The 16,111-nt window shown below is 38.4% G+C and overlaps 1 protein-coding gene across 3 annotated transcripts in view; it reads left to right on the top strand.

Moving 5' to 3' along the window:
- Positions 1-14,332, top strand: part of usp25 (ubiquitin specific peptidase 25) — a 79,564-nt gene extending 65,232 nt beyond the window's left edge. The window contains exons 24-26 of one of the 3 annotated variants that reach the window (XM_062048399.1): positions 3,603-3,726; positions 10,479-10,671; positions 13,147-14,332. In XM_062048399.1, coding sequence (XP_061904383.1) covers positions 3,603-3,726; positions 10,479-10,671; positions 13,147-13,319 — 490 coding nt within the window. In that variant the 3' untranslated portion in view covers positions 13,320-14,332. The remainder of the gene's footprint in view (positions 1-3,602; positions 3,727-10,478; positions 10,672-13,146) is intronic. The other 2 variants (XM_062048397.1, XM_062048398.1) reach the window with 2 other exon arrangements.
- The last annotated feature ends 1,779 nt before the right edge of the window (positions 14,333-16,111 follow it).

Genomic DNA, 16,111 nt, shown 5'->3' with positions numbered 1-16,111 from the left:
ATAAAGGAAGTTAGCTAATCGAATAAACATTGTTTGTACTCTTTATGATTTTTGCATTTGTAGCAGTTATAAGTGGAGAGGGAGTTGAAGAGACAGAAATTGGCTATAAAATCCAAGGCAGAATCCACTAAAGCAGAAACAAAAAGGAAAATGCAAGCTGTTCAGAAATTTGCCAGGAAGGCTCATGTCAGAGCCATCAAAGCAAAAATGCCAAAGTAATATGTGAATGAACCAAAGTAATGTGTAAATAATGTAAATAAAACTAGATGAACCATCTGTGGCTGTGAAGTGAATACTAGTAAGGTTGTAAAATACTGTATAGAGTAGGTTAACACATGTGGTTTTCCCCCTTGTCCTCCCACCTGGCTGGGGACCAGCGCCCCCAGATCACCGGCTTATTTTCAGTTTTTTTCCATCCATCCATCCATCCATTTTCTAAGTTCAAATCACATGCCTGATATAAATACATTTTGTAAAGTGTCAAAGAACTTCAAGTTAGTATTACTTATTAAAGTTTAATTTATAAAAACTGAGTTTTTAAGCACAAAAGTACGAGTTTTTAATGTATCCGTATTCGTGTGGGCATGGCTAAAGACCGTTTTTCTCAAATAATGGATTGGGACCCAGTACGGAGTTGCGAGCTGCAGGGGAGATTTTTATCATTTGTGTCTACACTCTAATATTCGTGTTAGAATGATACACAAGCCTGCAGCTAAGTGGCAGCAGTGCTCAATGTAATCAACAGGCTCTCTGTTCCACCCATTACAAGTCATAAGGACACATTACACACGTGTTAAGCGCTAACATAGAAGAAGAGATTGAAAAGTCTGTGACAAGAACAAAAAGAAAAAAATAGTCTTTGTCAGTGGTATATCCAAAGAATATAACTCAGTGTATTGTACAGATAAATAAATAAATGTTATCAAGTTCTCAATAGTAATTTTAATATAGGGGGGGTCATGACCGAAAATAATTGAAAAGCACCGAACTAAGATAAGGTCATTGCCTGACATCCTTCCTTTAAAACTCACCTGGTTGTAGTGGGCAGCAAGTTCCACATTAAGCGTATATCAGAATCAGATGTATTGGCCAAGTTAAAACACAAGGAATTTGACCTGATAGTGTGCACCATGTTCCTTGTTCCTTTAAAACAGTTCTTCTCAATTATTGTATGTCCTACCACTCACCCTTCTTTTTTTTCTTTAGTCCTCTTGCACTTCATGGCGCGTAGAGTTAACTGTGGCAACAAGGTTTGTCCATTTGGGTTTATTGTGTGCAAAGAGTTGCACTTGTGCCAGACTCACGTTACAGGCTTTAAGGTTCTGGACTATTACATCCAGTCAGTGGGTGTTCGGGCACCTCTGGGTCATTTGCAATCTGCTTGCTAGGGATTGAAAGTTAGGATGGTACTCGTTGGATGTTCCACGGGCAGGCGGATGACCTGGCCATACCAGCGTACCCGCCTAATTGCTGCGAGATGGGATGCTGGGAGCTGTTGGGTTTAGTCTCCTAAAGTGTGGTTTATGACATGCTGGGTCCATGTGATGCCTTTAATTCTCCTGAGTGCCCTCGTATCAAAACCTTGAAGCCTAGCCGCCAGTGTGGTATTCAGCGGCCATGTTTTGGAGCCGCACAGAAGAATGGAGATGACAGAAACATTGTAAACCCGAAGCTTTGTCTCCCAGGATATGTGCCGGTGTCGCCACAATGGTCTCCAAAGGGACTATGACAGAGGCTGTAGTTACCAAGTTACGGATCTGTTCGCAGAAACGTGACAAGTAGTCAATGATGCAATTAATGAGTTCAGGAGCTGCTACACAGCACTGCCTTACCCCACACCCGTTGGGGGGACAACCTTTTTTACACGCCCTCCTTGATTGGAACGGTTCGAATAGGTTGAGAAATGTGGGTTATGGAGAGGTTTGTACATTACTTGTTCATATTCAATGGGGGGAAATTGCTGGTAATTCCGGATAATCAGGGAATTTTCCAAACCGGGAAAGATGCTGGCTAGAATGTCCAGGGCGAGCGGAGTGTGTGGATGGTGCAACGGTTCAAATCGGATAAGAAATGTGGGATATGCAGTAGATCAGATAATAAAGCATTCATTGTCAATGGGAAAGGGAAAACATGTTTTGCGTTCAATATATCAGAACAGTTATGTGAGTGGATGGTTTAAAAGTCTGATGGTGTCAAATTTTGAGAATTTAGGGCATTGTAGTACTATGAATAAGTCCATTAATTTGAATGAATTTACTGGAAATTTGGGATTTTCGAAAAAAAACTTAAATTTTTGAAAATATTGATACTAGCACAATTCTCCTAGATGATATGAATGGGTTGGTGTTCGAATTTTTGGAATCGGTTGAAAAATGTTGACGTGGTAGCAGTTTGAATTGAGCATGGGTATTTCGGAATTCCTGGAATATCGGGAAAACCGAGAATTTCTACGAAAACAAAATAGGAACATTTGTTTTCCCAACAAGGAGGAATGTTTTGGAGGTGGGTTTTTTTTTCCCAAGATGGCGCCGCTGTAGTGGCTGCTGGTGGCAGGAGCTCTGTGCTCTTGTGTCATCCTTTTGTGTTCCTGATGTTTCCCTTTTGTTTTCACGTTTTTTTTTTTTTTTGCATTTTGGTTTGGGACCCTTTGGGACTGTGCAGACTGGACACTGGCCGAGAGTTGGTGGGCGGCCGAGGGTGGAGAGACAATCAGACAGTGGCTTGAAAAAGATCTGTAAAACATAATTAATGCAAAACTTTGACCAAAGAACCACCATTCCAAGGAAGTGCTTTAAATGTAGAAAAAAATCATAATATAACCCCTTTAAGTTAAAGTGGAGTGGTAATTGATTTTTTTTTGCAGGTACATAGTAGCCACAATAATTGATCAAGTTAAGCTCATGACACAGTCAGTTGAGCGATGCTGACGAGTTCAATGGATCCTTTCTAATTATGCTTTGCCTTTAAGACTTTTTATGTGTAAGTAATATTCAACAATAACTATTTGATACTTATTTATATTGACGAATGTGCTGTTTTAGACTGCAATATTGTTTAATGAAGGACACTTATTACATATGCCTAGCTTGTGTGCTATTGTGTAGCCGCTAGCTTTTAGTAGCCTACACTACCATGTTTACCTTTTGTAAATGACTTGATTAAAATACAAGAGGACAGGACGACATCTAGACATTAACTGGCTGTCCAGCTTCGATAAAAGTTAACATGCTGCAGGACTTCTTGATTTCAATATTGGTTTCAGGACACACCTCGTATTCACACAGTCAACATGTATGTTGTCATATATTCTGTTATTTTCTTAATAGTTAGCGCCTCTTATTTTCCTTGCCTCTGACGCCTCCTATAATTTTCTTTTTGTTCCGGCATTCCTGTGTGCTTCTTCTACTGGGTTGAACAGGCAGCCTGTTGACTACTTTAAACACTGCTGCCACCTACATAGCTGTAAGCTTGTGCATTGTTTAAGTGTGAATAAAGACACTAATACTGAGAGTCCCCCTGCCCCACTATTGGAGAAGTACTTATTTGAGAAGAATGTACTTTTTTACCTAATGTTGTTTGTGACTATATATTTTCCTTTTCAGTTATGTGGAGGCGCTGATGTACCTGATATACTCGTTCCAGTACAACAAGGAGCTTTTGACAAAGGGGCTGTATCGAGGGCATGACGAAGAGCTTCTTGGTCATTACCGTCGGGATTGTTTGCTGGTGAGACAAATCTTGCTCTAAAATGGACTGTTCTTGAGAATATTTTCTGAAAGATTTGTGTGGGAGAGTGAACTTTTGTGTCTAGTGTTGAATTCGATCTCGTTCATGTCTTTGTAACTCCCTTTAATCTTTATCAGACTTCTTCTGAGTGACTCGACTAACATGACCAGAACCCCTCCTCAAAATTCAACCATTGTAGTATAATATCATAGCCTTGATTTACCCACTGAACATTTTATTTTGAATGGTTTTCATCCAACAGACGACAATGAAAATCCCCTCCAGACTTTGATATGAACCCTTGATTCGAGCTGTTAATATGTTTGTCATCTGCTTTGCACTGGTCTTTCGCAGTCTGCACTCCGTAACCTTACGCTACCATTGTGCTCATTATGTTATCCTTGGAATGGTAATAGAAGGTTGGAGGGTCAGTGAGTGTAAACACATTAACATGAGGCCTCAGCTCACCTCAAAACTTGGCTGGGGACAGTCTAATTTGGTTTTCTCAGATCTTTGTCCAGAACCTCTGGCTCAGTTGTTTGCCTCCTGCTCTTTCCTTAATCAAAAACACAACTAACAATGACAAGCTTGTTTTTTTTACCGAAAACTTTATTTTTCTCTCAGATTAGTAGGTCACTGAATTTAGTGGAGCTTGTTGTTTTGTCCAAGAACATTACTAAAAGTCTCTATCCTATCTTAAGCTCCCTTGGCTGTGCACAATTAGTACCATAAACTGTAAACCATGTCTGTTCTACAAGGGTATATATATACAAAAATTGGTTTTCACCACAGGAGATTTTGTAAGGTTCCTAAATGTCTATAACAATACAAATGTCAACAAACACCAGTAGGTAAGAAAGGCTCTAAGGTGGATTAGACAAAGTGTATGTGTAGATTTTTACTGATAAAAGCCAGTATCTTCAACGATGATCATCCAGCGCCATCATATCCTCACAGATTGTTTTAGCCCTCAGGTCGTCTTTGGCAAACCTTGTGCATTTTTAAAAGCCCCAGGTCTTTTTTAGGCTAACTTTGGGGACAGTTTCTGTGAGTTGCAGTAACAATCTTTTGCTTATTAATCATCACTCAGGTTCAATGTACATACAATTATACATTCATTGGCAATCATCAGTTTAAGGCACATTATATACTGTACGTAGTTGAAAGATCACTGCCTGAATCTTAACTCAATTTTTCCAAGACCAGTGATCCCTATACATTTAGAAAGATTTAACTATTTTTTCCCCCTGACCCTATCTACTCACCTTCGCTCACAAAAACACATAACATGACAGTCTGGGTAACTTGTAATTAGAATTTCGGACAGTAGATGTCATCGTTTAATCTGCATTGTCAGAGGCACATCAGCTTGGTTAACTGCACTTTTTTAGGGGTAATTTGGCCTATTGTTCACAATCATGAGAGACAAGAAGACAAAAGTTTTTGGGGTTTTTTCACTTTCTAACATACAAATTGGCTCATTCGTGGTAACTAGCAATGGGCGCAATCAATTCTACTTCTAAATTACTTTAAGAATGCATTCAAAAACCATCACCAACATTTTATTTATGTTCCGTAACCTGTATAATAACCAAGCTGTAGCGACATTGTTACTGTATGAGCAAACACTGAGGAACTCTTTTTCTAGCATAGTAACACATCGGCATGCTTCGGTATTAGCCGTAAAAGCTAACTACGGAAAAAGATCAGCTTCTACGTCAGCACAAAATGGGTTTGAGTTTGTAATGCACAACACTGCGATAAGTCACCAATCTGTACTGACTGAAAAACATGAACAATCATTTTACAGTATCTGTAAAGTATAAGCCCACATTTCATGTTTTTTGTACACAGCTATTACCAAGTCTGCCATGATTAGAAAATACACTCATCTTTGACTCAGGCAGTAGGAACATATTTGTTGCGGGAAGTCGGAAGTGCGCTGCTACGGAAATGAAAATAAATGTGCCAAATAATTAGCTCCAACTGTGCATAAGATGATAAAAATACGGTAAATATTGTACATATTACATATTGTAATGATCGTGTCTGTTACTACATATATAAAACGTTGATGAGGGTTTTGAAGTGGTTTTGGAGAGCTTTGAAGGCTACAACGGCAACTCCCATTAGCCGCATCTTGCAAGTGTTTTTTATCATCTGAAATCCTTTTAAAAAAAAATAGACACGTGTGTTCTTGTCTCTCATAATGATTGTGAACAAAAGGCAAAATTCCAAAAAAATGTTTATTGTTCCTCTTTAAGGTTAAGAAAGTTGCTCTTTAATTTGCAAGCAATAGCCAATAGCTAGTTTGACAAATGGACAGACGATCACAAAACAACAATCTTACTCACTAGTGAACCAAAACATAAACAGCTCAACCCGGAAGAGGTAAGTTAACACACAACAAGAATGTCTATGAATGTTCCCATTCATCCAGGTCTTTATCATCTCAGGGCATTCAATCGATCACAACTGGATCAGATTGAATGATCTAGTGGACTAAATCTGACCAATCTAAGTCTATTAGCATGAACTAATGAAGCCTACTCGGATGATCGGCGAAACATCTTGTAGGACAAACCAAACAGTTCAGTTGCGATTGATTGAATGCCCTAAGAAAACACAACAAGAATAAACTACAATTTTATGTGGGTAACAACTAATCTCTAGCAACAAACACGTAACTTTAACTGTTATCTAAAAAGCGCCTGCAAGGCATGCTGGGTATGCCAGCTCCAACTTTCCTCGACGCTACAATATAGTGAAATATTAGATGAACAATGAATCATTAAAACCAGCATTTGGACAAATGTATGTTTTTGTCTATTTGGATTCCCATTCGTCCTGGGGTTCAAAATAAAATTGACAACAATAAACAGTTATGCAGAACACATTTTTATCTTACAATTCATTGTGCAACAACTGATTCTTAAAAAGCACATGAAAAATAACTTAAGCTTTACCCAGTAAATGGCCTAATACAATCCCACAATGAGATAAAAATTAAATAATCTCAAATTAATTAATGTGATTAATGTAAAATCAGATTTAGTCAAATCCAAAGCTACTGATTTATTTTACAGAATAAACTTTTTTTTTATTAAAAAAAAGTTGACAAGTAGCAGAACAGCCAAATGTTAACACATTTTTTGTTGGTCTTTTAGACACTCACTCTTATCTGTATTTTGAGGACATTGGAAAGCAAATATAACGATATTGGTGTGTATGGTTTTTAAACCTTTCATGTTTGAACTGATTGCTGGGAATCGATACCAGTTCTCAACGGTACCAATTTACGGTGTTTTTGCGTGTGTTATGTGGTAATAAATGTTAGTATTTAACAATGAAATCCAATTTTTTTCATTTTAAATTAAATTTTTTGTCCAGTTGATATATCTCGTTTTCTTAAACTTCTGAGTATCATTTGCGTGTATGATATTGTTGAACTCGCATACAATTGCATTAGTTGGCAGTAGTCACGAAGTACAGTTTTCTATTAAGTTGAATTTGCCAGTCTTGTCTTTTGTTGAGTCTTACAAAGTGTTTACACTGTAAGGGCCCGTTTTACTAAGATCTACTTACACTGCGTGTGCAATTAGACAGTGGTGGTCACCGCCTTATTTAAATGAGTATTTTGCGTGCAAATGTGGCTTTTACCATCGAGACGACCATTTCCTGCACATTCATGTTATCAGGTTCATACCTGTGAGCGATGTGTTGAACCAACAACACGCACCTGTAATCTGTAACACCTTTTCTGAATCACAATCGAGACAATAGAAACATATGCACACTAACTCTTAATTTTGTGCACAAGGCTGTGGATCGCATCACCAGCGTATTCAAGCATCTGGAATGACTCAAACGCAAGAAAATGCATAATGAAAAACGTCTTTTCATGTCGGAATAAAGTAATATATTTAGTAAATAGTAATATATTTACTAAATATATTACTATATCGACACCAAAATGCATCATTACATTTGTTTTAATCATCCCCTTAAGTCCTTCAGTAGCTATAAAATTATAAAAGGAAATTGCTGAATAGACCATAGGTCTCATTTTTTATTTCTGACCGTCCAAAATGTTGATACACACACACGTAGGACAGAGGATTCTCATCTGTCTGAGCAGCACAAGCAGTGATTCTGCAGCCGTGTGTGTAACTGTCAGTTTGCACATCCTTCTGACACGTGTTAAATAAAACACAAAATAGTGCTTGGAAACGGTAATGAGTGTTGATAAATTACATTGTGCATGCTAAATAGTTATATTTGCATCTTCTCCTCCCAGTATCATTGGCGTTTTGATGATCAGCATTTATTTTGCCTATTAATGTAGACAGACACAAAATTGATTTCACGCCTTATTCTGCTCACTAAGAAACACAATTGACTTTGCACACATTTAGTAGATCAGCTCTGCGTGTTGTATCAGGTTTGCACGTGTTTTAGTACAAACGTTAAGTAAATCAGGCCCTATGTATTGTACTTATTACACACCAGCTGTTTAATTGTAACCTGCATCTTAGTTGTAGTTGTCATTACCAAATTTGGAGGTGTTGATACGCCATGTACAATTGCTAATGCTAATCATTATTAGCATGTTAATAGCATATCCAATGTAAGTTAACATCAAGTTAGCACATTTTGAAAAGTGTAGCATTACTTTTGAGTGCTTTCTATCAGGTGTGCTTGCTTTGTTGGCATGAAAAATAACGTTACGGTATTTAGAGGCGTCTGCTACAAATGTATCTGTTTGACCACCGAGTCTGTAACCAAAGGTATTGTCACGTGCAACAAAGGTACTGAAATACCATGAAGTACCATTTGATTTTTTTCAGTACGGTCTGAACTCATACTTAAACCTATAAAAGTACCAAATTTGGTACCCTCCCCTACTATTGTATCAATATGGCACAGTGAGCGATAAAAATGTGATACTACACCCACGATCAGAACAAATTCTAAAGTGAGCATTCTAATCTCTTCTAATACAATGGTACCTTTCCTCATCAGGAAGTAAATACAGGTAAAAGCCAGTAAATTAGAATATTTTGGAAAAACTTGATTTATTTCAGTAATTGCATTCAAAAGGTGTAACTTGTACATTATATTTATTCATTGCACACAGACTGATGCATTCAAATGTTTATTTTATTTAATTTTGATGATTTGAAGTGGCAACAAATGAAAATCCAAAATTCCGTGTGTCACAAAATTAGAATATTACTTAAGGCTAATACAAAAAAGGGATTTTTAGAAATGTTGGCCAACTGAAAAGTATGAAAATGAAAAATATGAGCATGTACAATACTCAATACTTGGTTGGAGCTCCTTTTGCCTCAATTACTGCGTTAATGCGGCGTGGCATGGAGTCCATGAGTTTCTGGCACTGCTCAGGTGTTATGAGAGCCCAGGTTTCTCTGATAGTGGCCTTCAACTCTTCTGCGTTTTTGGGTCTGGCATTCTGCATCTTCCTTTTCACAATACCCTACAGATTTTCTATGGGGCTAAGGTCAGGAGAGTTGGCGGGCCAATTTAGAACAGAAATACCATGGTCCGTAAACCAGGCACGGGTAGATTTTGCGCTGTGTGCAGGCGCCAAGTCCTGTTGGAACTTGAAATCTCCATCTCCATAGAGCAGGTCAGCAGCAGGAAGCATGAAGTGCTCTAAAACTTGCTGGTAGACGGCTGCGTTGACCCTGGAAAAAAGAGCTGGACTGCTGCTGAGTGGTCCAAAGTCATGTTTTCTGAAGAAAGCAAATGTTGCATTTCCTTTGGAAATCGAGGTCCCAGAGTCTGGAGGAAGACAGGAGAGGCACAGGATCCACGTTGCCTGAAGTCTAGTGTAAAGTTTCCACCATCAGTGATGGTTTGGGGTGCCATGTCATCTGCTGGTGTCGGTCCACTCTGTTTCCTGAGATCCAGGGTCAACGCAGCCGTCTACCAGCAAGTTTTAGAGCACTTCATGCTTCCTGCTGCTGACCTGCTCTATGGAGATGGAGATTTCAAGTTCCAACAGGACTTGGCGCCTGCACACAGCGCAAAATCTACCCGTGCCTGGTTTACGGACCATGGTATTTCTGTTCTAAATTGGCCCGCCAACTCCCCTGACCTTAGCCCCATAGAAAATCTGTAGGGTATTGTGAAAAGGAAGATGCAGAATGCCAGACCCAAAAACGCAGAAGAGTTGAAGGCCACTATCAGAGCAACCTGGGCTCTCATAACACCTGAGCAGTGCCAGAAACTCATGGACTCCATGCCACGCCGCATTAACGCAGTAATTGAGGCAAAAGGAGCTCCAACCAAGTATTGAGTATTGTACATGCTCATATTTTTCATTTTCATACTTTTCAGTTGGCCAACATTTCTAAAAATCCCTTTTTTGTATTAGCCTTAAGTAATATTCTAATTTTGTGACACACGGAATTTTGGATTTTCATTTGTTGCCACTTCAAATCATCAAAATTAAATGAAATAAACATTTGAATGCATCAGTCTGTGTGCAATGAATAAATATAATGTACAAGTTACACCTTTTGAATGCAATTACTGAAATAAATCAAGTTTTTCAAAATATTCTAATTTACTGGCTTTTACCTGTATATGTCTCAAGTACAGCTTTGAATGTTTTGTAATGTTTGTGTGAAAAATAAAGCCATACACGCATTGATTGTACGTATTTAGCAGTTGAAAGTTTTTATGAACTCACTGTCATCGCGTGCAATGTGTTTACCGTTACGCAGAAATTAAACGAGCAAGCAGCGGTCATGTTTGAGTCGGCAGAAGAACCGGAGGTGACCACTGGTTTGGAAATCATGAATGAGTTGGTGGTGCCCTGCATCCCCCTGCTGCTGGTCGATGACACAGACAAGGACCTGCTAGCAGTAGAAGACATGAGGAACCGCTGGTGTTCCTACCTGGGACAAGAGATGGAACGTGAGTTATTGACAGGAAAAGACACTTTAATTTTAAATAGGTTATTGGTTATACTGGGTATATATATATATATATATATAAAGTTTACATACACTTGTAAAGAACATAATGTCATGGCTGTCTTTGAGTTTCCAATACTTTCTACAACTCTTATTTTTTTGTGATAGAGTGATTGGAGCACATATTTGTTGGTCACAAAAATATTCATGAAGTTTGGTTCTTTTATGAATTTATTATGAGTCTACTGAAAATGTGACCAATTCTGCTGAGTCAAAAGTATACATACAGCAATGTTAATATTTGGTTACATGTCCCTTGGCAAGTTTCACTGCAAAAAGGCGCTTTTGGTAGCCATTCAGAAGCTTCTGGTTGAATTTTTGACCACTCCTCTTGACAAAATGTGTTGGTTTTCTGACATGGACTTGTTTCTTCAGCATTGTCCACACATTTAAGTCAGGACTTTGGGAAGGCCATTCTAAAACCTTAATTCTATAATTGAGCTGTTTGGCCACAATACCCAGCAATATGTTTGGATGAGTAAAGGTGAGGCCTTTAATCCCAGGAACACCATTCCTACCGTCAAGCAAGGTGGTGGTAGTATTATGCTCTGGGCCTGTTTTGCTGTCAATGGAACTGGTGCTTTAAATGGGACAATGAAATAAGAGGATTACCTCCAAATTCTTCAGGACAATTTAAAATCATCAGCCCGGAGGTTGGGTCTTGGGCGCAGTTGGGTGTTCCAACAGGACAATGACCCCAAACACATGTCAAAAGTGGTAAATGAATGGCTACATCAGGCTAGAATTAAGGTTTTAGAATGGCCTTCCCAAATTCCTGACTTAAACGTGTGGACAATGCTGAAGAAAAAAGTCCATGTCAGAAAACCAACAAATTTTGTCAAGAGGAGTGGTCAAAAATTCAACCAGAAGCTTGTGAATGGCTACCAAAAGCGCCTTATTGCAGTGAAACTTGGCAAGGGACATGTAACCAAATATTAACATTGCTGTATGTATACTTTTGACTCAGCAGATTTGGTTATATGTTCAGTAGACCCATAATAAATGTATAAAAGAACCAAACATCATGAATGTTTTTTGTGACCAACAAGTATGTGCTCCAATCACTCTATCACAAAAAAATAAGAGTTGTAGAAATTATTGGAAACTCAAGACAGCCATGACATTATGTTCTTTACAAGTGTATGTCAACTTTTGATCGCGACTGTGTGTGTGTGTGTGTGTATATGTATATATATATATATATATATATATATATATATATATATATATATATATATATATATATATATATATATATATATATATATATATATATATATATATATATATATATATATATATATATATATATGTGTGTGTATATATATATATATATATATATATATATATATATATATATATATATATATATATATATATATATATATGTATATATATATACTGTATATATATATATATATATATATATATCGAATGTTTCATCAAACAAATTAAGGCCCGTTGAGCTTTTCAATCTGGCCCGCCAGACATTCCCAAATAATTTTTCTAGATATTTAAGAATAAAACTGTAGCTGCTATTATGATGTGCAGTGATGTTCTCAAATTACTGTAAGTCTTGAACTATACAAATATTTCAATGGTTGGAATCTGCGCTTTTGCATGATATACTAGTTACTATGGTAATCTAAGTCACAGCAGCTCAGACGAGGCACCAAGCAGTGTGGGTGGGGAGCGTTTCCACAGAGTATTTCCAGAGCGGCCAGCCTGAAATGCGGGTGTCAGGGACAGACGCGGAAGGAGATTTTTTTACAGCAAAGTTCTAAAGCTTAGTGATGTATCAGATTGTAGGTGGGGGTTTTTTTTACCCATCGCGTTCATATTTCACTGTTTGTTGCATTTTTGTTGTGTTTTGCTTGACTGTAAAATATCGAGAGGGTGTGTGACATCCATATGTTGTCAATATTCAGTGTTTTATCGGTCATAGTTAATATTGTAAATCCCACATTCTTTATTGTCGTGTACATTTTGGGTGTGTCATTCAGTAAAAAAACTTAAAATTCCATTCAGTTTTTTAAAGCGGTCTGTCATAACCTTTTTAGCATTCAATCAGACATTATTGTGAGGTTTTGTATTAGTGTTCCTATAAATTAGATATACTGGCCCCCAGACACATTTTTTTCTCTAAATTTGGCCCCGCGAGTCAAAATAATTGCCCAGGCCTAACTTATATCTGTTTGGTTCGTATCAGTCCAGCAAGAGTTTGTTCTGGCCACTGTTTTTATCATCCAGACCATTACTGGCTTTTCACCGTGTTTGTGGACGTGCTGCCACTTGCGATATCCTAGTCCAAATATTTTCCGTCTGAGTTTCCAGGCTCAAAACGAGCCAAGCAAAGTCCTTCCATGCACTTATGTGTTTTCTTATCGTCGTCTGTCCGCCCCCTTTGTGTCCACAGCCAACCTGCAGGAAAAGCTGACCGACTTCCTGCCCAAGTTACTGGACTGCTCGACGGAGATCAAAAGCTTCCACGACCCCCCAAAGGTGCCCGCCTGCTCCACGCTGGAGCTGTGTGAGCGTTTCAGCCGCATCATGAGCGTCATTCGCAAGGTGGCTGCCCAGGCCAGATGAAGCACCTTAACCGGGGCCCACCATGGACCTCTTAACCCTTGCCTTCCTTTACAAAATCCAGGGCTCACTCGCTTCTAGCTCTTACTCCTCCGTTACTGTTTTGCTGCTCTCGATTTCATCATTTATGATTCCACGAGCATCTAGCCGAGGGCGAAGTGGAAGTTCAGTAAGTTAGCGGAGCACAAAGGCAATCCCGCAGCTAAAAGAAAAGCACATTCAGCTTCAAGCTTTATGAAACAAAGTTTCATAGTTTACCTGTTTTGATTTTAGCTCAAGCCTCCCCCGCACCCCTCTCTGCGTGTACAAGGTCTGCACACAGTTGGCGTTTATTTTTCTAAGACAGGAAGAACATCTTCAGGTTTCTCAAATGGGTTTCATGTCTGCCTGGGCTGTTCCAGAATGAGATGTTTCAAGTGCTGTGGTGGACAGCCGTGCACTTTTTCTGTGGCTTGGTGATAAATCCATAGAATAAAAATTGTATTTATGGCCCTTTTAGGCCAAATAAATACATGCCTCGTCTTTTGAATTGCATGTCCTAAACTAGTGGTTCTCAAATAAGAGAAATGGTAAAAAAAAATATATTTTTAATATCAATTAAATGACAGTGCGCTTCATATGAAATTTTACCACAAACGTATTCCTCGCCCCCTCCTGCTCCAGCACTAGTAAGACTAGTACATTTCCCCAGTCATTCTCATTCTTCCCCTCTGGCGTGCAGCTTTAGTGCTGACCTTGTATTATAAGGCAGTTGTACTTGCTTCAATCTCAGGTCAGGAGTGTCTCCGGAATGTCTGTAAATGCATGTCTTAATTATGTCAAATGTGTTACTTGCACATGAAATTATTGACCAATTTATTTAAAATGAGTTTTAGTACAAAATATCAAATTAAATTCAAGTTTGGTTTAAAAAGTATACAAATCTTTTCACATAGTGTGAAACTTTTTTTTAGATGGGGGGCTGATTTGAACAATAAACAAGCATTTATTTATGACAAAGTATGTGTGTTTACTGTGTATACAGTCGGTAATGATATATAATGAAAATAATAAGCTCTTATTTGAATCAAGTGCTTGTCAACAACTAGCTTGACAGGCAAATAAATACCAGTTTGTCAATAGTATTTCCCTTTGTTCAAATAAACCTACCATAAAAATGATGCTATGTCCATATCATTGTTGTGGAAAGAAAGATGCTTACATTAAAACATTACACCGATTGTAGGTTCCACAATGTAGAAAATGAATGTGCAAAAACAATCGCCACTGCCTCGTCTAGTTAGTACTGCGCATACTTCCAGTGTACTCAGGTCTTGCCGCAGTGCACTAAAATAGATACATTTACTTGCACATTATGCAGCTTGGAAAGCCTATCGCGACACCCTCATATCAAGTTTTTTCCCTGTATCATGATTGATTTATTTGTCACAGACTTGTTTACAAGTTATATTAAGAAAAAAATACACACTCGTAACTAATACAAAATATTCATGCAAGGAGCACAACAGACATGATTTCTAAAAACACTGAAAAAAGAAAAATGCTAAATGGAACTGTTTGTACATGATTTTGGTAGTAAAAGGTTCCTGCTGGAGGTACTTGTGCCCTGCACATTTTACCATCTCAAAAAAACACTACGCTATTAAATGGAGACGAGTCTAACACTAGTGCCAAGTGGAAAACGGCTGCTTAGGTTGAGTTTGCCCCCTTATTTTGTACAAAATATAAATTATTGAACAATGTGTTTACCGTATATTCATATTACTCCAAAATCATGCATCTAATCACGGACCACCTCCCCTCCCCCACAGTGGGTAGGGAAAGTATTCAGACCCCTTAAAATCTTTACCCTGTGTTCCATTGCAGTCATTTGCTAAAATCATAAAAGTAATTTTTTTTCTCATTAATGTACACTCAGCATTCCATCTTCACAGAAAAAATACAAACATTTAGAAATGTTTGCAATTTAAAAAAAAGAAAAGAAAAATTAATGGTCAGAAGTATTCAGACCCCTGCTGTGACGCTCATATTTACTCCCATGCTGTCAATTTCTTCTGATCCTCCTTGAGATGGTTATTCTCCTTAATTGGAGGCCAGCTGTGTTTATTTAAACTGATTGGACTTGATTAGGAAAAGCACACACCTGTCTACAAAAGACCTTACAGCTCACTGTGTCAGAGCAAATGAGAACCATGAGGTCAAAGGAACTGCCCAAGGAGCTCAGAGACAGAATTGTGGCAAGGCACAGATTTGGCCAAGGTTACAGAATAAGTTCTGCTTCTGCAGCACTCAAGGTTCCTAAGAGCACAGTGGCCTACATAATACTTAAATGGAAGAAGTTTTGGACGACCACACGTCCAGCCAAACTGAGAAGAGCCTTTGTGAGAGAGGTAAAGAAGAACCCAAAGATCACTGGGGCTGAGCTCCACAGATGCAGTAGGGAGATGGGAAAAACTTCCACAAAGTCAACTCTTAGTGCAGCCCTCCACTATTCGAGGCTTTATGGCAGAGTGGCTTGGCGGAAGCCTCTCCTCAGTGTAAGACATATGAAAGCCTGCATAGAGTTTGCCAAGAAACACATTAAGGACTCCCAGACTATGAAATAAGATCCTCTGGTAGGATGAGATCAAGATTGAACTTTTTGGCATCAATTCTAAGCGGTATGTGTGGAGAAAACCAGGCACTGCTCATCACCTGTCCAATACAATCACAGCAGTGAAACATGGTGGTGGCAGCATCATGGTACGGGGGTGTTTTTCAGCTGCAGGGACAGGACGACTGGTTGCAATTGAAGA

Source organism: Entelurus aequoreus, linkage group LG05 (genome assembly GCF_033978785.1).
Source record: "Entelurus aequoreus isolate RoL-2023_Sb linkage group LG05, RoL_Eaeq_v1.1, whole genome shotgun sequence".
In the NCBI taxonomy this organism is placed as follows: domain Eukaryota; kingdom Metazoa; phylum Chordata; class Actinopteri; order Syngnathiformes; family Syngnathidae; genus Entelurus; species Entelurus aequoreus.
This window is presented reverse-complemented; position numbering and strand designations above follow the sequence as displayed.